This window comes from Tachypleus tridentatus, chromosome 12, assembly GCF_004210375.1.
Source record: "Tachypleus tridentatus isolate NWPU-2018 chromosome 12, ASM421037v1, whole genome shotgun sequence".
Taxonomy (NCBI): Eukaryota; Metazoa; Arthropoda; class Merostomata; order Xiphosura; family Limulidae; genus Tachypleus; species Tachypleus tridentatus.
In genome coordinates this window covers 130,401,700-130,426,626 of record NC_134836.1, presented here as the reverse complement: position 1 = coordinate 130,426,626, position 24,927 = coordinate 130,401,700, and the positions used below count along the sequence as shown (strand labels likewise).

Genomic DNA, 24,927 nt, shown 5'->3' with positions numbered 1-24,927 from the left:
TATAAGGTAGTTTTACTGTTCCTATCATTATAAGGTAGTTTTACTGTTCCTATCATTATAAGGTAGTTTTACTGTTCCTATGATTATAAGGTCGTTTTACTGTTCTTATCATTATAAGGTCGTTTTACTGTTCCTATCATTATAAGGTAGTTTTACTGTTCCTATCATTATAAGGTCGTTTTACTGTTCCTATGATTATAAGGTAGTTTTACTGTTCCTATGATTATAAGGTAGTTTTACTGTTCCTATGATTATAAGGTCGCTTTACTGTTCCTATCATTATAAAATCGTTTTACTGTTCCTATCATTATAAGATAGTTTTACTGTTCCTATGATTATAAGGTAGTTTTACTGTTCCTATGATTATAAGGTCGTTTTACTGTTCCTATCATTATAAGGTCGTTTTACTGTTCCTATCATTATAAGGTAGTTTTACTGTTCCTATGATTATAAGGTAGTTTTACTGTTCCTATGATTATAAGGCCGTTTTACTGTTCCTATCATTATAAGGTCGTTTTACTGTTCCTATCATTATAAGGTCGTTTTACTGTTCCTATGATTATAAGGTAGTTTTACTGTTCCTATGATTATAAGGTAGTTTTACTGTTCCTATGATTATAAGGTAGTTTTACTGTTCCTATCATTATAAGGTAGTTTTACTGTTCCTATGATTATAAGGTAGTTTTACTGTTCCTATCATTATAAGGTAGTTTTACTGTTCCTATGATTATAAGGTCGTTTTACTGTTCCTATCATTATAAGGTAGTTTTACTGTTCCTATCAGTATGGCCAGGTGGTTACGGCACTCTACTCGTAATGTCAGGGTCGCGGGTTCGAATCCCCGTCATACGAAAAATGCTCGCCCTTTCAGCCGTGGGGTCGTTATAATGTGACGGTTAATCTCACTATTGGTTTATAAAGAGTTGGCGATGAGTGGTGACGACTTTCCCTCTAGTCTTACACTGCTAAATTAGGGACGGCTAGCGCAGATAGCCCTCGTGTAGCTTTGAACGAAATTCACAACAAACACGTATAAAGTTTTTTACTGTTCCTTTCTATTAGGAGTCATATAATTTAATTTTTCAAGGGGATTCTACATATATTATAGTATTGTTCCAAATGTATTTTATGTTACAATTTGTTAATCACTTACCAAAATACAGAAAACTCTTGGACCTTCGAGGATCCAGAAATACGAGTTAAATGGATAACCCCACCAACAGCTGAAAAATTATAGAAGATATATAATTATCTTAACAATTAGCTGTTACTAATAATTCAGTAGTTGTTACAGAATGATTGAATTGTTAGATAAAACAATAAGTAAAAACATTTTGATTAAATTAGTTTTATCATGACATATCTTTGATGTTTTGTATTTAGTATTTTGAGCATGAAAAATACTTTATATCTGTTATCGTGCTCACACAGCTTTGGATCATGTATCTGTAGCCACGACCAGAACGACAATCGGGAGACATTTATACACTATGTGGAAACAGCACTTTTACACTTGCATTTTAAGTATTTCTGTGAAACACATTTATTTTTTCTGAAATAAATGTTTATAATAGTTTATTGTAGAAAAATAGTTAGTGAAAAGTATCTTAGTCGAAAGATATTGGATCAACAAGAAGGAGAATGAACGTACACAGTTTCTGAATGATATGTAACCATGACAACAGTCCACGTACCAACCAGAATTAGAGGAAACCCTGAAAGGAAAAGATAAAAACAAAGAGAAACTTTAAACCTGATAATAAATTGTTTTACGTCTTACATATACTATTAACATATACAATTACTTTTACATACTGTGCACAGCATAGTTTACTAGTTAAATTAATTAGATGTTTTAAATTTCAATTATTCATCGTAGCCAAAAAGAAATATGTCTAAACCGAATTTTAAATAGTTCATCCAGGTAAATAATTCACAAGAATAAATCAATAGTCTCAACGTTGCTTATTTTGAAATTCTTATGGACTGTTGTTGAAATATAAGACATTTGGAAGCACCATACATTCCCAGTCTGGTTTGTTAGGAATGTAAGCAATCCAATAATTTTAAACAATACTGCTAAGATTAGCACGATACTGATTTTTAAAGAATTCTGATTTGTAATGAATGTTAGATACAAGACACTTCTCCATAAAATTCAACGTTATTTTATGGTAATAAGAAAACGACTTACCCCATCCAATAGCATGGTAGACACGAAACTTGACATTGTCTGGGAAAACCACAACTATGTGAGTGTGAATTTGAACGCCCTCTAGTAGCATCCACGTAAAAACAGCCGTTCGTGTGTATTCTAGGAGTACGTAAAAAGATTCACACAACACGGGCTGTTGGATACGAGTAAAAAAAAAAAACGCATGTTAAAGTTCCTCCAACATCTAAACGTTTTAAGATGTTTTCAGTTGTTTGATTTAAAATTTATAGAACAAAGTAACTGATTTACTGTTTGTTTGCAAAATGTTCCTAATTATACTTCACACGGGATGGTATAGACAGACTTTTTACTGAGATCTAATAATCTATATCAATATTATTTATTACTATTATAATATATATTTTATATTTGTAACAAACTAATTTAAAATTTATGGAAGGATATTACGGTATTTTTTAAAAAATGTATAAATATGTTACATGAGTTGATAGAAATATTGATCAAGGTCGTAATAAAATTGGGACCAAATGTTAGGAAGTCGAAAACCTTATAAACAACATTATAATACAATGAAGACAAATAAATACGCTTTGTTAGTTGTGTTATTGGTGAGTACTAAAGCATGGAAAACAAACTGTAACAAAATCAGAAGGTATATCTGTTGTAGAATGCCCAAGGACATACGTAAATTTAAAAATAAGTTATCACAACATGGCGTTGTGCAGGACTTCATTAGCCTGACTTTGTGACACGACATTCTTCTACACTTAAAATACTTTTCTTTGTCAACATTCATTTTGACGTCATCAGATAACCGAAATAAGAGACTCTGGCTGCCATTAAGCTCCTCACCCTTCATAGGGGCTGTGAAACTAAATCTCACTTGATAACTTTACACAAGTTAAGCTTTGTTCGACTAGTTGGTTTGATTTAAATTTTTGCGCAAAACTATACGAGGACTATCTGCGCTAACTGTCCCTAATTTAGTTGTGAAAGACTACACAGAAGGCAGCCAGTCATCATTTAATGGTGAAAGACTACACAGAAGGCAGCTAGTCATCATTTAGTGGTGAAAGACTACACAGAAGGCAGCCAGTCATCATTTAATGATGAAAGACTACACAGAAGGCAGCTAGTCATCATTTAGTGGTGAAAGACTACACAGAAGACAGCTAGTCATCATTTAATGATGAAAGACTACACAGAAGGCAGCCAGTCATCATTTAGTGGTGAAAGACTAAACAGAAGACAGCTAGTCATCATTTAGTGGTGAAAGACTACACAGAAGACAGCTAGTCATCATTTAGTGGTGAAAGACTACACAGAAGGCAGCTAGTCATCATTTAGTGGTGAAAGACTACACAGAAGGCAGCTAGTCATCATTTAATGATGAAAGACTACACAGAAGACAGCTAGTCATCATTTAATGATGAAAGACTACACAGAAGGCAGCTAGTCATCATTTAGTGGTGAAAGACTACACAGAAGACAGCTAGTCATCATTTAGTGGTGAAAGACTACACAGAAGGCAGCTAGTCATCATTTAGTGGTGAAAGACTACACAGAAGGCAGCCAGTCATCATTTAATGGTGAAAGACTACACAGAAGGCAGCCAGTCATCATTTAATGATGAAAGACTACACAGAAGGCAGCCAGTCATCATTTAATGGTGAAAGACTACACAGAAGGCAGCCAGTCATCATTTAATGGTGAAAGACTACACAGAAGGCAGCCAGTCATCATTTAATGGTGAAAGACTACACAGAAGGCAGCCAGTCATCATTTAATGGTGAAAGACTACACAGAAGGCAGCCAGTCATCATTTAATGATGAAAGACTACACAGAAGGCAGCCAGTCATCATTTAATGGTGAAAGACTACACAGAAGGCAGCCAGTCATCATTTAATCTGTGAAAGACTACACAGAAGGCAGCCAGTCATCATTTAATGGTGAAAGACTACACAGAAGGCAGCTAGTCATCATTTAGTGGTGAAAGACTACACAGAAGGCAGCTAGTCATCATTTAATGGTGAAAGACTACACAGAAGACAGCTAGTCATCATTTAATGGTGAAAGACTACACAGAAGGCAGCCAGTCATCATTTAGTGGTGAAAGACTACACAGAAGGCAGCTAGTCATCATTTAGTGGTGAAAGACTACACAGAAGACAGCTAGTCATCATTTAGTGGTGAAAGACTACACAGAAGGCAGCTAGTCATCATTTAGTGGTTAAAGAGTACACAGAAGGCAGCTATTCATCATTTAATGGTGAAAGAGTACACAGAAGGCAGCCAGTCATCATTTAATGGTGAAAGACTACACAGAAGGCAGCTAGTCATCATTTAGTGGTGAAAGAATACACAGAAGGCAGCTAGTCATCATTTAGTGGTGAAAGACTACACAGAAGGCAGCTAGTCATCATTTAATGGTGAAAGACTACACAGAAGGCAGCTAGTCATCATTACCACCCTTATGGCCCAGCATGGCCAAGCGCGTTAAGGCGTTCGACTCGTAATCCGAGGGTCACGGGTTCGAATCCCGGTTGCACCAAACATGTTCGCCCTTTCAGCTGTGGGGGCGTTATAATGTGACGGTCAATCACACTATTCGTTAATAAAAGTGTAGCCCAAGAGTTGGCGGTGGGTGGTGATGACTGGCTATCTTCCCTCTAGTCTTACACTGCTAAATTAGGGACGGCTAGCGCAGATAGCTCTCGAGTAGCTTTGCGCGAAATTAAAAAAAACAAAACAAACAAATCATCACCACCTACGCCGACTCTTGGACTACTGTTTTACCAACAAATAGTGGGATTAATCGTCACTTTATAACGCACCCAAAGCTGAAAGGGCGAGCATATTTGATGGGATAGGGATTAGGACCCGAGATCCTCAAATTGCAAGTCAAGCGCCCGAACCACCTGATCTTCAACAGACTGATTTTGTTAAGTGTTACCTTTATAGTTGTCGGGGTTTCATTATATGTCTGCATGAGAATTCTTTTACAGCAGATGTCTGTGATTTGCTAGCGATAAATTCGAACAATAAACTGACAGCACACAATGTGCTTGCTTCAAAATAATATATTCAAAACAAGTCAAACGTGTGTTCAAAAATTCTTTACAGTATCAGATATCACACTTGTATCTAAAACTAACTAATTTTCTTTCGTTGTCAAAAGCTCACCCAGGATGATTCAGTTAGTTTGGAATCCAATCGACAAGACGAATTATTTTTCTTCATTTTATCAATGATTTCCGAGCGCGTAAGGCGTGCGACTCGTAATCCGAGGGTCGCGGGTTCGCGCCCGCGTCGCGCTAAACATGCTCGCCCTCCCAGCTGTGGGGGTGTTATAATGTGACGGTCAACCCCACTATTCGTTGGTAAAAGAGTAGCCCAAGAGTTGGCGGTGGGTGGTGATGACTAGCTGCCTTCCCTCTAGTCTTACACTGCTAAATTAGGGACGGCTAGCACAGATAGCCCTCGAGTAGCTTTGTGCGAAATTCCAGAAAACAAACAAACAAACAATCAATGATTCATTCGCTTACGTTACACCGTGGGTAACCATAGTTACATCTAGTACTTTAAATTATTGTCTCATTTTCATTAAAGTCAGTACAGATGGGTTCAGTTACTTTAGAATATGTTTTAACAAGATAAATTAATCTCCTAGTCTCTGTTAAAATGTGAAACTCGCTTTTTAAAATATCACATCTTAGAGAGAACCACTTATACACCGCATGATTTCATGTTTCATTTCCTTAAATAATTTCCTGCACTTCGCTTTTTCTCTTCTCATTTAGTTCTACTTAATTTTTGTTCGCCTACGTTCGTCCACTGAGGCCTCAAATCTTCTGTAGACTTCGTGAGCAATGCTGTAATCACTAATATTCATTTAAGGTGATAACAAAAATACCAATAAATTCACATCAACAGTACACAACAACTGAACTACATACACAACGTAGAACTAGTAACGAGTTACACAACCATATGTCATAATTATAACATATAAAATAACTACTTTTAATAAGTAAACAATTATTAAATATTAACTCACAAACTAAAGTATAATGTTTACACTAAAGACTGTTCTGTATCTAACAATATCCTGCCCACAGCTGATCGTGTGGAATATGTTTAGGGTTATTACAGCTTGAAACGAGGACCTTCGACTTGTTTTCGTGGCTGCACGTGATTCAGGAAAAAAATAATTAACGTTTAATTCAGGTGGTTTACTTACCGTTGTTTCTATACTGAAGTGACCTCTAGCGACATTACCGTTATCCCTTACCGCTCCACGAGAGATCCACTGATCAATGTAGAGTACCAGGCGCACCAATACCTGAGTAGACATTGCCAGAAATAGATATTTGTGAATTGTATTCCGTCTGTTCCGAAGAGAGCTGTTCCAAAGACGAAACGATTTTAGAAAAGAGAATTCAAAAGATATATTAACAACAAATAATCAACAAAAGATGTAATTACGTGTAATAAGTAGACTTAGAAATAACACTTAAGTAGCTTGACACATAATAACCAAGTTAACACATAAAAAGTTTGACACATAACAAGTAACTTAGCACATAAGTAGCTTGACACGTATAACTAAGCTATCACATAAAAATAGTTTAACACATAACAAGTAACTTAACACAGAAGTCGCTCGACACAACAAGTTCAACCACAATATCTTTACTCAGAATAATTTAACTAAGTTTACATATTATTTCTCTACCTTAACGAGATGTGAACCATAGTTTTGAGAAATAAAAACACAAATCGTAACATCTCCCTTTATAAACCATTAAAATAATGTATTATTTTTTTGGCATGGCTGTTTAATTCAGTAAGTAATCCTTCATTGTATTAGTCATAGCAATATATACGTGTGTGTGTACGCATGCACACGCACAACAACTGGCTCAAGACAGACATAACTATATTAATATACAACCACTGAAGCATGCTAAACACTAAGTTTATACTAATTACTCAGTAGAACTGCTAGGTTTTGATACCTATAATAACATAATTACAACTTCCATTGTTCCACATAACACCTCTTTAGTAAGCATATCATAAACAGTTTGAGCTCCAGTTGATATTAATGAAGGCTGTTATAAATTTATTATTTTAACTTCTTCTTACAAGCTCTAAATTTCAATAAATTGTGCAGTTTTAATAACTGTTTGTTAATTATCGAGAAATTTAAAATATTAAGTTTAAAAATAACAATGAAATAATAGTTTCTCGACACTTACCAGAAGGACGAGGATGTCGCCGACGTCATATTTAACTTTAAAACCCCGTATGTATTTAAGAATTAGAAATTAGTAGTAGTAGTAGAATAGAAGTTATCACGAATTAATCATAGAAACAAATAAGTTACTGTGGATATTAAATTGCCAGCCGTTTATTCTTTGTTATACTCATCTCTTTCAAAGTATACTATTCTTTCAATTTTTATCCTGTGATCGCTGTTCATCTATACCGACATTTTCTCTTACCGGAACCGCGCAAAGATGAATATGGATGCCAGCAGCGCCACCAACGATATAAGAAGACAGATTATTTCCATTATACGAGTTCCTTCAGCTAGCTGGAGTTTCCTCTGAAATTTTTTAAAATAACAAGTGTATTCTCTTTCTCTATATTTACCTTAATCACGCGAATCGACTGTTACTTTATGGATCAGACAGGATATTACACTAAGAATGTTCATTTTAAAATGCAACAAACCTTACTAATTTTGTAATATGACCTTAAAGATAAAACTTATTTTATCATTTCGCTGGAAATGACGATATCCTATTTCTTGTAAAACTACTGTACAATATTCATTTTTTTCTTACCTCTACGTCTTCTTTAGAACTACTATGTAGTTTATCCAAAAGGTATCGAACTTGGTCAGTAAAGCAAGCAGAATAGTTTGTCCAGCCAATTCCTGACGTGTCCGCATTTTGTAGTTCTCGGGCTGCCCAATGACCGTCACTGTTACACCTACGAGTCGCAAACCCTACATTATAAAAGAGGTTTTCCAACAAGAAAATACATAAGTGACAATGTATTAGAACACAGAATGTGATGATTGTGTTGAAAGTTATATACAGCTGATAGTATTAGTAAATAACAGTGATATTCCCTATGTTAGGCTTATTTAATAGTAAACCTTACGAATCTACCAAATCTAACAGTGACATTCCTTATGTTAGGCTTGTTTAATAGTAAGCCTTACGAATCTACCAAATCTAACAGTGATATTCCCTATGTTAGGCTTGTTGATAGTAAACCTTATGAATCTACCAAATCTAACAGTGATATTCCGAAATGATAACGAAAAATAACCAGGGACGGTCAGAAACTACTGTTTCTCTTCACCCCACGCGCGGCGAAAGTAAATTTGTCAACGGATTACGAGACTGGTGAACTGAACTAAAGTGGCTAGTTATTTATTAGTCTGGAGTGGTGGTCGCAGATGACCCTGAAATTAATATATTTGTGTGACTATTTGAGGAGCATCGGAACCAGCTGCGAAGGAAGCCCGCGAGACGGGGAGAGATCGAAGACTGCGGCGAGAGGTTCAGCACCCCATTCACATCAGCTCGAAGGTTTTTTTGACGTAAATGTGGTTGAAGAGAGTCGAGACGAGCAGAGAGATGCAAACAATACGTCAGCACAGTTAAAACTCACGATATAAATTAACCAGAATTTTGTCTATGTTAGGATTGTTTAATAATTAGCCTATAAATCTACCAAATCTAACAGTGATATTCCCTATGCTAGACTTGTTCAATAGTAAGCCTTATGAATTTACTAAATCATAAACAATATTATTTTTTCAGCTTGATTATAGGTTTCATGTTTTGTCAGCAACTCAATATATTTTACCCTTAGTGTTTTCACCTTACTAAAAGCATTAATATAACATCAACGTTTTTTGTTATCATGTTGTTTATTTTAATAACAATCTTTTCTTATTGTAATGTTTATTACTTTAATTGTTTTGTTTGTTTGTTTTTTGGAATTTCGCACAAAGCTACTCGAGGGCTATCTGTGCTCGCCGTCCCTAATTGAGCAGTGTAAGACTAGAGGAAAGCAGCTAGTCATCACCACCCACCGCCAACTCTTGGGCTACTCTTTTACCAACGAATAGTGGGATTGACCGTCACATTATAACGCCCCCACGGCTGGGAGGGCGAGCATGTTTGGCGCATCGGGGATGCGATCCCGCGACCCTCAGATTAAGAGTCGCACGCCTTAACACGCTTGGCCATGTCGGGCCCATTATTTTAATAACAAACTTTTCTTGTTATCATGTTGTTTATTTTAATATGAAACTTTTCTTGTCATTGTGTTCGTTATTTTAACATGAAACTTTTCTTGTTATCGTGTTCGTTATTTTAACATGAAACTTTTCTTGTTATCATGTTCGTTATTTTAATATGAAACTTTTCTTGTTACCATGTTCGTTATTTTAATATGAAACTTTTCTTGTTATCATGTTGTTTATTTTAACATGAAACTTTTCTTGTTATCGTGTTCGTTATTTTAACATGAAAATTTTCTTGTCATCGTGTTCGTTATTTTAATATGAAACTTTTCTTGTTATCATGTTCGTTATTTTAATATGAAAATTTTCTTGTTATCATGTTCGTTATTTTAACATGAAACTTTTCTTGTTATCGTGTTCGTTATTTTAACATGAAACTTTTCTTGTTATCATGTTCGTTATTTTAATATGAAACTTTTCTTGTTATCATGTTCGTTATTTTAATATGAAACTTTTCTTGTTATCATGTTGTTTATTTTAACATGAAACTTTTCTTGTTATCGTGTTCGTTATTTTAACATGAAAATTTTCTTGTCATCGTGTTCGTTATTTTAATATGAAACTTTTCTTGTTATCATGTTCGTTATTTTAATATGAAAATTTTCTTGTTATCATGTTCGTTATTTTAACATGAAACTTTTCTTGTTATCGTGTTCGTTATTTTAACATGAAAATTTTCTTGTTATCGTGTTCGTTATTTTAACATGAAACTTTTCTTGTTATCATGTTCGTTATTTTAATATGAAACTTTTCTTGTTATCATGTTGTTTATTTTAACATGAAACTTTTCTTGTTATCGTGTTCGTTATTTTAACATGAAAATTTTCTTGTCATCGTGTTCGTTATTTTAATATGAAACTTTTCTTGTTATCGTGTTCGTTATTTTCCATGAAACTTTTCTTGTTATCATGTTCGTTATTTTAACATGAAACTTTTCTTGTTATCGTGTTCGTTATTTTAACATGAAACTTTTCTTGATATCATGTTCGTTATTTTAACATGAAAATTTTCTTGTCATCGTGTTCGTTATTTTAACATGAAACTTTTCTTGTTATCGTGTTCGTTATTTTCCATGAAACTTTTCTTGTTATCATGTTCGTTATTTTAACATGAAACTTTTCTTGTTATCGTGTTCGTTATTTTAACATGAAACTTTTCTTGTTATCATGTTCGTTATTTTAACATGAAACTTTTCTTGTTATCATGTTCGTTATTTTAATATGAAACTTTTCTTGTTATCATGTTCGTTATTTTAATATCAAAATTTTCTTGCTATCGTGTTCGAATAATTAATATTTGCATGTTAACTTTCGGTTCACTTTGGATATACAAAATATTGTGTCATAAAAACAAAACGAGAAAGAAAGATTCCACTGACATCTGTACAGCAGCCATGTGGGTATTGATGTTAGAAGACATGTTTGTTCACTGGTCTCGGATAAGTGAAGTGCTCTGTGTTTGTGTGTTATGTTATTAATAAGAAGTCGCCTCCAGACAACAATGAAAACAACTGTTGCTACTTGTTGGCATTGCAACATGACTTTCTGGCTTTAGAATCAATTTAATAACTCATTTTTCCTACTCAGGTTACTAGCAAACAAGCATTCTCAGGAAATTACATGGTTCTAGACATCTATACCGTCAACAGTGTGATTATTGGCTCGAAGCCCGTGATAATAAAACGAAGCTATTTTTACATCAGGCTGATGTCTGCGTCACGTTGACGTATGGGAAAACTATGGTATTCAAGAAGTTTAGTAAACATGGAAACTACGGATTTCTTGTAAATCTCCCGTCAAGCACCATGAGCGGTAGAATCATTATGTCTGACAGTATGGAGATCTATAATATACACGTGAGCTAGCAACTATCCATCAAAATCGAAATTTATCAATAAATAACACCGTCACCCCTAGCTTCACACTGATGTGTTTCAATGAATAACACCGTCACCCCTAGCTTCACACCGATGTGTTTTAATGAATAACACCGTCACCCCTAGCTTCACACCGATGTGTTTCATCAAATAACACCGTCACCCCTAGCTTCACACCGATGTGTTTCATCGAACAACATCCTTACTCCTTGGCTAAAGAAAACTATATCGTTGTAAAACAATAACTGTTTCAAACCAGCATTGTTGTGTACAGTGTAATGTTAATAAAACAAAATGTTAACGACTTACTTGAAGTGATAAGACCCTTCAGTGGGGACAAGACACAGTGTAATGTTAATAAAACAAAATGTTAACGACTTACTTGAAGTGGGGGACAAGACACAGTGTAATGTTAATAAAACCAAATGCTAACGACTTACTTGAAGTGATAAGACCCTTCAGTGTGGTTCAAGACACAGTGTAATGTTAATAAAACAAAATGTTAACGACTTACTTGAAGTGATAAGGCCCTTCAGTGGGGGACAAGACAAAAGTATTGAACTGTCTGCTTTGATCGGAGGCCAGCACAAAAACCCGTCCCAAACAGCCTCGCAATAGCTACGACTCGCTGGAAATTGTACACAAGTAAATTAAAATGACACAAAGATAAATCAATTAAGATTATAATCAGTTGATAAACGTATCTATTATACTAGATCAAAACAAAAGTTAATATTTTGCATTTCATCCGTTCATTAATCCATATTATTATGAGGTTTTTAAAACTTTCTGTATATAGAAGTATAAATATGTATATATATTTAAGTGGAGTTATAAGATGCTTAGCTTCGTATAAGGTCATTATTTGTCATTTTAAACTTTATAAAAGACGTCCCACTTGTCTTTACGCAATTTCATACTATGTATGTTATCCTACTAACGTATTTGGATAAATAATCGTTAAGTGTTAAAATCAGCTAACGAATATCGTAGAGCGCACTAGCAGTATCCATGTATAGAGGGCATAAACACCTGTATTAAAGCAATATAAAAATTATCTAAATTCCACCTCTACAGATCATCAGAAGCTAGATTTGAAGAGTTATCTGATAGAGTAGCTCTATCTCCCGTATATATGCCGCTTTTCAGTTAATCAGAGCGTCCCAAAATAGAAAACTGGCAAATAGCCAAAACTGAGAATTTTTAATTTTCGTTTATCACTATAATCTTTCAATAAGCCTAGGATCTACCTAGTTCTAGCAGTAATTATTTGATAAAGCAAAGCAGACTTCACGATCTCTGACTACCTATTTGATTATTATTCTATGCATAATTTATAAAATTAGAATGTACTCTGTAACATAGTGACAAATGTACGCCATCTTATACAAATAAAAGTAAACAAGCAAGTATTAAGAAAATTTTTATCGCTAAATAAAAGAGCTATGGAAGACTGGCTACTGAATTTGAAAAACGAAACCAAAGAAGATAGTGATGGAAGTGAACATGTTTCTTGATCCAGCTAATGATCACATAACAGACTGAGTCGTCTCAACTTTACATGTAGAATAGAATCCCTAAATTACTGACTTCCCAAATTGTCTATCAAAAGATGGTGTTTGAATAGAATCTCACCTTTCACTTTAAAATACTAGTGTTTATAAATATTTTACATTAGAGTAACAATTATGATGAGAAATTTAGTGGTGTTCGTTTTCTCAGTGATGAAGCCAGTAATGTAAAAAATTTATTTTCCATATAACGTTGTGACGACTTAGTCTGCTATGTCATTATTAGTCGATCAAGTAATGTGCTCACTTTCATAACTTTCTCGTTTGGTTCCATTTGTCAAGTTCAATAGCTAAACCTACTTAGATTTTTCATTTAGAAAACAACAACAAAAAACTTGTTATTAAAGGTGTGTATACAAAAAATTTAGTTGAAATGTCTATTTAAATCTAACAGTCTTTCTTTAAATTTGGGGATAAACTTTCTGAATTGCGGTCACCGTTTTATTTTAGTTCTTGTCCATGCAATGCTATATTGATCCAACGTAACGTCAATGTGAATGAAAGACAATGCTAGCCTAAGATCCCCATAAAGTCAAGTGTAATTTAACATACCCTAACAGGTCGTGACATTGTTTTTAACACGTTAACAGGTTGTGACATCGATTTTAACATTGCCTTAACAGGATGTGACACTGTTCTCTACTCTGATTGGTTCTCATAAAGGGTTAATGACGAACAAAAGAAAGGTTGGTTATGCACAAGATGAGACCCTGGATCAATATTAAAGAAGGTGATCATTTACAAAATGAGACTTTGGATGGATATTAAAGGTGATCATTCATAAGATGAGAATCTGGAGCAATATCAAAGAAGGTGATCATTCACAAGATGAGATCCTGGATCAATATTAGAAAAGGTGATCATTCAGAAGAATGGACTTTGGATGAATATTAAAGAAGTTGATCATTCACAAGATAAGACCCTGGATCAATATTAAGGAATGTGATCATTCACAAGATGAGATACTGGATGGATATTAAAGAAGATGATCATTCACAAGATGAGACCCTGGATCAGTATTAAAAAAGGTGATCATTCACGAGATGAGACCCTGGATCAGTATTAAAAAAGGTGATCATTCACGAGATGAGACCCTGGATCAGTATTAAAGAAAATGTTTTTACTTTTATAAACAATGTGCCAGTCAATACTGATATTCAAACCAGTGTGTACTGAGTAAAATTCCTTTTCAGTACATATGAGGAGTTTCACATATTATTGTAATAAATTCATCTTCAGTTTCTTTTATATGACGGTTTGGGCATTGATACAAATAAATGAAACGAACCAACATATTACGCGACAAACATTGATAACATACGTATACTCGCTATTCTACTTGTTCATTTGAAAGCCGTCTAAAACACGACATTAGATAAAAAAGTTTGATAAATATGTAAGTCAGTCTCGTTTCTCTTTTCTTTAATTATGTTCCACTTCTATCCTATAGATGGTGCAGGTAGCATGCAAGAGGAAAATTCAATAATTACATGTTTTATAATATTCTTAAAACAACTTACCGTTAACAACAATATTATGTTAAATACATGATTTATAATACTATTAAAACTACTTACAATTAACAAATATAGTTTGTTAAATACATGATTTATAATACTATCAAAACTATTTACAATAACCAACAATAGTTTGTTAAATACATGATTCATAATACTATTAAAATAACTTACCATTAATAACAATAGTTAAATTCATGATTTACAATGCTATTAAAACTACATTCACTTTACAACAATAGTTTGTTAAGTAAATTATTTATAACACTATTAAAACTACTTACAATTAACAACAATAGTTTCTTAAATACATGATTTATAATACTATTAAAACTACTTACCGTTGACAATAATAGTTTGGTAATAGTTCTTACACTCCTCTTCGTTTAAAAAACCCCATGAGTTCGTCATGTTTGTTGTGACTACACGACCAGAGACACTGTTAGCAAATGAACGACAGCTTTTACCTGCTTCTCGTCAGTTCAAATGTCACAGTCACGTTATCAACTTTCTCTTCGATTTGACTGCTAACCTCTGTCAGCCAATCAGCGTGAAGGTCTTTCTCGATCATGTTATCACTATTAAAAGATAACAGGTTCGATAGTTGAGGGCGTTAACGTCCTTAAAGAAGGCCCCAGGTTTCTTCTGACTTTAGGCCAATCACTGACTAGCTCTACCTGGGATTTTAAAAATAACTTCATCCTGGGATTTTTTACTGTAAACACTCTATAGTCAAATTTAGAAACAAATCATAAAGTAAATCTATTATTCTTTATTTATGTTGATGTAAATTTATTGTTCTTTATTTATGTTGATATTAGTGAATTATTCACCAAACGACGATTCATGAAACACAAACATAGACCTAAAACCAACTCAAGTTTATCACATGAAAACATAGACCGAAAACCAACTCAAGTTTATCACATGAAAACATAGACCGAAAACCAACTCAAGTTTATCACATGAAAACATAGACCGAAAACCAGCTCAAGTTTATCACATGAAAACATAGACCTAAAACCAACTCAAGTTTATCACATGAAAACACAGACCTAAAACCAACTCAAGTTTATCACATGAAAACATAGACCTAAAACAAACTCAAGTTTGTCACATGAAAACATTCGAGAATATTTGCCACACTTACTATTTCCAGATTACTCTGCAATATTAAACCTCAGTGATGTCGAGAAACCCACTTGTTGAGAAATTTATATGCAAAAACGGCTCGTTTGGGTTGAGAAAATATTTTTCGAAGAAGGTCGAAACGTTGTTCGCTCTTCTATGTAAAATATTTTCTCAACCCAAACGAGCCGTTTTTGCATATAAATATTAAACCTCGTTGATAAATATATATATCCACTACCTCTTCATCTGTGCTGGCTGATAAATGTGTATATGTCTTACATATTTATTAGTTCTACCTGATTTGTTTTAAATTTCGCGCCAAGCTACACGAGGGCTATCTGCGCTAGCCGTCCCTAATCTAGCAATGGAAAACTTGTCAGCTAATCATCATCACCCATCGCCAACACTTAGCCTACTTTTTTACCAACAAATAGTAGAATTGACCGTCACATTATAACGTCCTTTCAGCCGTGGTCGTTCTACCTGATAAATCAGTATATTTAATAAGTGTACATTAGTTCTACCTGATAAGTATGTATATGTATTTTATGTTCATTAGTTCTACCTGATAAATATGTATACGTATTTTAGGTTCATTAGTTCTACCGGATACGTATACATATATATTTTAGGTTCATTAGTTCTACCTGATAAGTATGTATATGTGTTACATTATCATTAGTTATAGCTAATAAATAAGTATATGTATTTTAGGTTCATTAGTTCTACCTGATAAATATGTATATGTATTTTATGTTCATTAGTTCTACCTGATAAGTATGTATATGTATTTTATGTTCATTAGTTCTACCTGATAAGTATGTATATGTATTTTAGGTTCATTAGTTCTACCTGATAAATATGTGTATGTATTTTAGGTTCATTAGTTCTACCTGGTAAATATGTATATGTATTTTAGGTTCATTAGTTCTACCTGATAAGTATGTATATGTATTTTATGTTAATTAGTTCTACCTGATAAGTATGTATATGTGTTTTATGTTAATTAGTTCTACCTGATAAGTATGTATATGTATTTTAGGTTCATTAGTTCTACCTGATAAGTATGTATATGTATTTTATGTTCATTAGTTCTACCTGATAAGTATGTATATGTATTTTAGGTTCATTAGTTCTACCTGATAAATATGTATATGTATTTTATGTTCATTAGTTCTACCTGATAAATATGTATATGTATTTTAGGTTCATTAGTTCTACCTGATAAGTATGTATATGTATTTTAGGTTCATTAGTTCTACCTGATAAGTATGTACATGTTCGTTACTGCTGACTGATGAGATAACCAGAATTTTTTCAGTGGTATAAGTAAGTTTTCATACATCCTTTATTGTCTATTGCTGGTAGACGCTAACATTACATTATGGAACGTAAGGTAAGTAGCAGCACAGTTGTGAACATTCAGCTATATTTTTCTTTGCGAATCTCTCAGATTTAGCGTTCTGTGGGACTGGTTCTAAATGTTTAATGAAGGAGAATTATTGTTCCCTCCCCTTGTGGTTTCACGATGTACAGTGTACAGATAGTAAAGAACTAAATACCTACAACTTGTTTACTTTCATATCCGTGATTTATCTTGGGCTTACATAATACAGTCAGTCAACAAGTATAGGAATGTTTCCAGAACAGAAAGCTTTGCCCAGGAAGTCAGTCTAACATTTTAGAAGAAGTGGCGAGTTAAAGAAGAACTGCAAAGCAAACGACGTAAAACAAATAATATTTTAATAAACATTCAAAGTGAGATGACGTGATGCACTTCTTTCTGCCCATTCGGCGTCTTTGTTATGTAACAATACCTACATCAAACCTTAGTTTGTGGAGCACTTCAACAGGTGATTATGACGTATTACAACTAGGACCTACATCGAACCTTAGTTTGTGGAACACTTCAACAGGTGATGTATGACGTATTACAACTAGAATCTACATCAAACCTTAGTTTATGGAACACTTCAACAGGTGATGTATGACGTATTACAACTAGGACCTACATCAAACCTTAGTTCATGGAACACTTCAACAGGTGATGTATGACGTATTACAACTAGGACCAACATCTATCCTTAGTTTGTGGAACACTTCAACAGGTGATGTATGACGTATTACAACTAGGACCTACATCAAACCTTAGTTTATGGAACACTTCAATAGGTGATTATCACGTATTACAACTAGGACCTACATCAAACCTTAGTTTATGGAACACTTCAACAGGTGATTATGACGTATTACAACTAGGACCTACATCAAACCTTAGTTTATGGAACATTTCAACAGGTGATTATGACGTATTACAACTAGGACCTACATCAAACCATAGTTTATGGAACACTTCAACAGGTGATTATGACGTATTACAACTAGGACCTACATCAAACCTTAGTTTGTGGAACACTTCAACAGGTGATTTATGACGTATTACAACTAGGACCTACATCAAACCTTAGTTTATGGAACACTTCAACAGGTGATTATGACGTATTACAACTAGGACCTACATCTATCCTTAGTTTGTGGAACACTTCAACAGGTGATTATGACGTATTACAACTAGGACCTACATCAAACCTTAGTTTATGGAACACTTCAACAGGTGATTTATGACGTATTACAACTAGGACCTACATCAAACCTTAGTTTATGGAACACTTCAACAGGTGATGTATGACGTATTACAACTAGGACCTACATCTATCCTTAGTTTGTGGAACACTTCAACAGGTGATTATGACGTATTACAACTAGGACCTACATCTATCATTAGTTTGTGGAGCACTTCAACAGGTGATGTATGACGTATTACAACTAGGACCAACATCTATCCTTAGTTTATGGAACACTTCAACAGGTGATGTATGACGTATTACAACTGGGACCAACATCTATCCTTAGTTTGTGGAACACTTCAACAGGTGATTATGACGTATTACAACTAAAACCTACATCTATCCTTAGTTTATGGAACACTTCAACAGGTGATTATGACGTATTACAACTAGGACCTACATCTATCCTTAGTTTGTGGAGCACTTCAACAGGTGATTATGACGTATTACAACTAGGACCTACAACGAACCTTAGTTTGTGGAGCACTTCAACAGGTGATTATGACGTATTACAACTAGGACCTACATCGAACTTTAGTTTATAGAACACTTCAACAGGTGATTATGACGTATTACAACTAGGACCTACATCGAACTTTAGTTTATGGAACACTTCAACAGGTGATTATGACGTATTACAACTAGGACCTACATCGAACCTTAGTTTGTGGAGCACTTCAACAGGTGATTATGACGTATTACAACTAGGACCTACATCTATCCTTAGTTTATGGAACACTTCAACAGGTGATGTATGACGTATTACAACTAGGACCAACATCGAACCTTAGTTTGTGGAGCACTTCAACAGGTTATTATGACGTATTACAACTAGGACCTACATCTATCCTTAGTTTATGGAACACTTCAACAGGTGATGTATGACGTATTACAACTAGGACCAACATCTATCCTTAGTTTATGGAACACTTCAACAGGTGATTATGACGTATTACAACTAGGACCAACATCTATCCTCAGTTTGTGGAACACTTCAACAGGTGATTATGACGTATTACAACTAAAACCTACATCTATCCTTAGTTTATGGAACACTTCAACAGGTGATTATGACGTATTACAACTAGGACCTACATATATCCTTAGTTTGTGGAGCACTTCAACAGGTGATTATGACGTATTACAACTAGGACCTACAACGAACCTTAGTTTGTGGAGCACTTCAACAGGTGATTATGACGTATTACAACTAGGACCTACATCGAACTTTAGTTTATAGAACACTTCAACAGGTGATTATGACGTATTACAACTAGGACCTACATCGAACTTTAGTTTATGGAACACTTCAACAGGTGAATATGACGTATTACAACTAGGACCTACATCGAACCTTAGTTTGTGGAGCACTTCAACAGGTGATTATGACGTATTACAACTAGGACCAACATCTATCCTTAGTTTGTGGAACACTTCAACAGGTGATTATGACGTATTACAACTAAAACCTACATCTATCCTTAGTTTATGGAACACTTCAACAGGTGATTATGACGTATTACAACTAGGACCTAAATCTATCCTTAGTTTGTGGAGCACTTCAACAGGTGATTATGACGTATTACAACTAGGACCTACAACGAACCTTAGTTTGTGGAGCACTTCAACAGGTGATTATGACGTATTACAACTAGGACCTACATCGAACTTTAGTTTATAGAACACTTCAACAGGTGATTATGACGTATTACAACTAGGACCTACATCGAACTTTAGTTTATGGAACACTTCAACAGGTGATTATGACGTATTACAACTAGGACCTACATCGAACCTTAGTTTGTGGAGCACTTCAACAGGTGATTATGACGTATTACAACTAGGACCTACATCTATCCTTAGTTTATGGAACACTTCAACAGGTGATGTATGACGTATTACAACTAGGACCAACATCGAACCTTAGTTTGTGGAGCACTTCAACAGGTTATTATGACGTATTACAACTAGGACCTACATCTATCCTTAGTTTATGGAACACTTCAACAGGTGATGTATGACGTATTACAACTAGGACCAACATCGAACCTTAGTTTATGGAACATTTCATCAGGTGATTATGACGTATTACAACTAGGACCTACATCGAACTTTAATTCATGGAACACTTCAATAGGTGATGTATGACGTATTACAACTAGGACCTACATCGAACCTTAGTTTGTGGAGCACTTCAACAGGTGATTATGACGTATTACAACTAGGACCTACATCTATCCTTAGTTTGTGGAACACTTCAACAGGTGATTATGACGTATTACAACTAGGACCTACATCTATCCTTGGTTTGTGGAACACTTCAACAGGTGATTATGACGTATTACAACTAGGACCTACATCAAACCTTAGTTTATGGAACACTTCAACAGGTGATGTATGACGTATTACAACTAGGACCAACATCTATCCTTAGTTTATGGAACACTTCAACAGGTGATGTATGACGTATTACAACTGGGATCAACATCTATCCTTAGTTTATGGAACACTTCAACAGGTGATTATGACGTATTACAACTAGGACCAACATCTATCCTTAGTTTATGGAACACTTCAACAGGTGATTATGACGTATTACAACTAGGACCAACATCTATCCTTTGTTTGTGGAACACTTCAACAGGTGATTATGACGTATTACAACTAGGACCTACATCAAACCATAGTTTATGGAACACTTCAACAGGTGATTATGACGTATTACAACTAGGACCTACATCTATCATTAGTTTGTGGAGCACTTCAACAGGTGATTATGACGTATTACAAATAGGACCTACATCAAACCTTAGTTTATGGAACACTTCAACAGGTGATTTATGACGTATTACAACTAGGACCTACATCAAACCTTAGTTTGTGGAACACTTCAACAGGTGATTTATGACGTATTACAACTAGGACCTACATCAAACCTTAGTTTATGGAACACTTCAACAGGTGATTATGACGTATTACAACTAGGACCTACATCTATCCTTAGTTTGTGGAACACTTCAACAGGTGATTATGACGTATTACAACTAGGACCTACATCAAACCTTAGTTTATGGAACACTTCAACAGGTGATTTATGACGTATTACAACTAGGACCTACATCAAACCTTAGTTTATGGAACACTTCAACAGGTGATTTATGACGTATTACAACTAGGACCTACATCTATCCTTAGTTTGTGGAACACTTCAACAGGTGATTATGACGTATTACAACTAGGACCTACATCAAACCTTAGTTTATGGAACACTTCAACAGGTGATTTATGACGTATTACAACTAGGACCTACATCAAACCTTAGTTTGTGGAACACTTCAACAGGTGATTATGACGTATTACAACTAGGACCTACATCTATCATTAGTTTGTGGAGCACTTCAACAGGTGATGTATGACGTATTACAACTAGGACCAACATCTATCCTTAGTTTATGGAACACTTCAACAGGTGATGTATGACGTATTACAACTGGGACCAACATCTATCCTTAGTTTATGGAACACTTCAACAGGTGATTATGACGTATTACAACTAGGACCAACATCTATCCTTAGTTTATGGAACACTTCAACAGGTGATTATGACGTATTACAACTAGGACCAACATCTATCCTCAGTTTGTGGAACACTTCAACAGGTGATTATGACGTATTACAACTAAAACCTACATCTATCCTTAGTTTATGGAACACTTCAACAGGTGATTATGACGTATTACAACTAGGACCTACATCTATCCTTAGTTTGTGGAGCACTTCAACAGGTGATTATGACGTATTACAACTAGGACCTACAACGAACCTTAGTTTGTGGAGCACTTCAACAGGTGATTATGACGTATTACAACTAGGACCTACATCGAACTTTAGTTTATAGAACACTTCAACAGGTGATTATGACGTATTACAACTAGGACCTACATCGAACTTTAGTTTATGGAACACTTCAACAGGTGATTATGACGTATTACAACTAGGACCTACATCGAACCTTAGTTTGTGGAGCACTTCAACAGGTGATTATGACGTATTACAACTAGGACCAACATCTATCCTTAGTTTGTGGAACACTTCAACAGGTGATTATGACGTATTACAACTAAAACCTACATCTATCCTTAGTTAATGGAACACTTCAACAGGTGATTATGACGTATTACAACTAGGACCTAAATCTATCCTTAGTTTGTGGAGCACTTCAACAGGTGATTATGACGTATTACAACTAGGACCTACAACGAACCTTAGTTTGTGGAGCACTTCAACAGGTGATTATGACGTATTACAACTAGGACCTACATCGAACTTTAGTTTATAGAACACTTCAACAGGTGATTATGACGTATTACAACTAGGACCTACATCGAACTTTAGTTTATGGAACACTTCAACAGGTGATTATGACGTATTACAACTAGGACCTACATCGAACCTTAGTTTGTGGAGCACTTCAACAGGTGATTATGACGTATTACAACTAGGACCTACATCTATCCTTAGTTTATGGAACACTTCAACAGGTGATGTATGACGTATTACAACTAGGACCAACATCGAACCTTAGTTTGTGGAGCACTTCAACAGGTTATTATGACGTATTACAACTAGGACCTACATCTATCCTTAGTTTATGGAACACTTCAACAGGTGATGTATGACGTATTACAACTAGGACCAACATCGAACCTTAGTTTATGGAACATTTCATCAGGTGATTATGACGTATTACAACTAGGACCTACATCGAACTTTAATTCATGGAACACTTCAATAGGTGATGTATGACGTATTACAACTAGGACCTACATCGAACCTTAGTTTGTGGAGCACTTCAACAGGTGATTATGACGTATTACAACTAGGACCTACATCTATCCTTAGTTTGTGGAACACTTCAACAGGTGATTATGACGTATTACAACTAGGACCTACATCTATCCTTGGTTTGTGGAACACTTCAACAGGTGATTATGACGTATTACAACTAGGACCTACATCAAACCTTAGTTTATGGAACACTTCAACAGGTGATGTATGACGTATTACAACTAGGACCAACATCTATCCTTAGTTTATGGAACACTTCAACAGGTGATGTATGACGTATTACAACTGGGACCAACATCTATCCTTAGTTTATGGAACACTTCAACAGGTGATTATGACGTATTACAACTAGGACCAACATCTATCCTTAGTTTATGGAACACTTCAACAGGTGATTATGACGTATTACAACTAGGACCAACATCTATCCTTTGTTTGTGGAACACTTCAACAGGTGATTATGACGTATTACAACTAGGACCTACATCAAACCATAGTTTATGGAACACTTCAACAGGTGATTATGACGTATTACAACTAGGACCTACATCTATCATTAGTTTGTGGAGCACTTCAACAGGTGATTATGACGTATTACCACTAGGACCTACATCAAACCTTAGTTTATGGAACACTTCAACAGGTGATTTATGACGTATTACAACTAGGACCTACATCAAACCTTAGTTTGTGGAACACTTCAACAGGTGATTTATGACGTATTACAACTAGGACCTACATCAAACCTTAGTTTATGGAACACTTCAACAGGTGATTATGACGTATTACAACTAGGATCTACATCTATCCTTAGTTTGTGGAACACTTCAACAGGTGATTATGACGTATTACAACTAGGACCTACATCAAACCTTAGTTTATGGAACACTTCAACAGGTGATTTATGACGTATTACAACTAGGACCTACATCAAACCTTAGTTTATGGAACACTTCAACAGGTGATTTATGACGTATTACAACTAGGACCTACATCTATCCTTAGTTTGTGGAACACTTCAACAGGTGATTATGACGTATTACAACTAGGACCTACATCAAACCTTAGTTTATGGAACACTTCAACAGGTGATTTATGACGTATTACAACTAGGACCTACATCAAACCTTAGTTTATGGAACACTTCAACAGGTGATGTATGACGTATTACAACTAGGACCTACATCTATCCTTAGTTTGTGGAACACTTCAACAGGTGATTATGACGTATTACAACTAGGACCTACATCTATCATTAGTTTGTGGAGCACTTCAACAGGTGATGTATGACGTATTACAACTAGGACCAACATCTATCCTTAGTTTATGGAACACTTCAACAGGTGATGTATGACGTATTACAACTGGGACCAACATCTATCCTTAGTTTATGGAACACTTCAACAGGTGATTATGACGTATTACAACTAGGACCAACATCTATCCTTAGTTTATGGAACACTTCAACAGGTGATTATGACGTATTACAACTAGGACCAACATCTATCCTCAGTTTGTGGAACACTTCAACAGGTGATTATGACGTATTACAACTAAAACCTACATCTATCCTTAGTTTATGGAACACTTCAACAGGTGATTATGACGTATTACAACTAGGACCTACATCTATCCTTAGTTTGTGGAGCACTTCAACAGGTGATTATGACGTATTACAACTAGGACCTACAACGAACCTTAGTTTGTGGAGCACTTCAACAGGTGATTATGACGTATTACAACTAGGACCTACATCGAACTTTAGTTTATAGAACTCTTCAACAGGTGATTATGACGTTTTACAACTAGGACCTACATCGAACTTTAGTTTATGGAACACTTCAACAGGT

The 24,927-nt window shown here is 34.9% G+C and overlaps 1 protein-coding gene across 1 annotated transcript in view; it reads right to left on the bottom strand.

The window, feature by feature from the left end:
• LOC143234697 (PDF receptor-like) overlaps positions 1 to 15,067 on the bottom strand; it is a 30,911-nt gene extending 15,844 nt beyond the window's left edge. The window contains exons 1-8 of the mRNA XM_076472255.1: positions 14,813 to 15,067; positions 11,898 to 12,011; positions 8,030 to 8,193; positions 7,685 to 7,788; positions 6,418 to 6,580; positions 2,195 to 2,348; positions 1,652 to 1,715; positions 1,154 to 1,223 (exon numbers count right to left, since the gene is read on the bottom strand). Of these exons, the coding sequence (XP_076328370.1) occupies positions 1,154 to 1,223; positions 1,652 to 1,715; positions 2,195 to 2,348; positions 6,418 to 6,580; positions 7,685 to 7,788; positions 8,030 to 8,193; positions 11,898 to 12,011; positions 14,813 to 14,882 (903 nt within the window). The 5' untranslated portion in view covers positions 14,883 to 15,067. The remainder of the gene's footprint in view (positions 1 to 1,153; positions 1,224 to 1,651; positions 1,716 to 2,194; positions 2,349 to 6,417; positions 6,581 to 7,684; positions 7,789 to 8,029; positions 8,194 to 11,897; positions 12,012 to 14,812) is intronic.
• Positions 15,068 to 24,927: the final 9,860 nt, after the last annotated feature.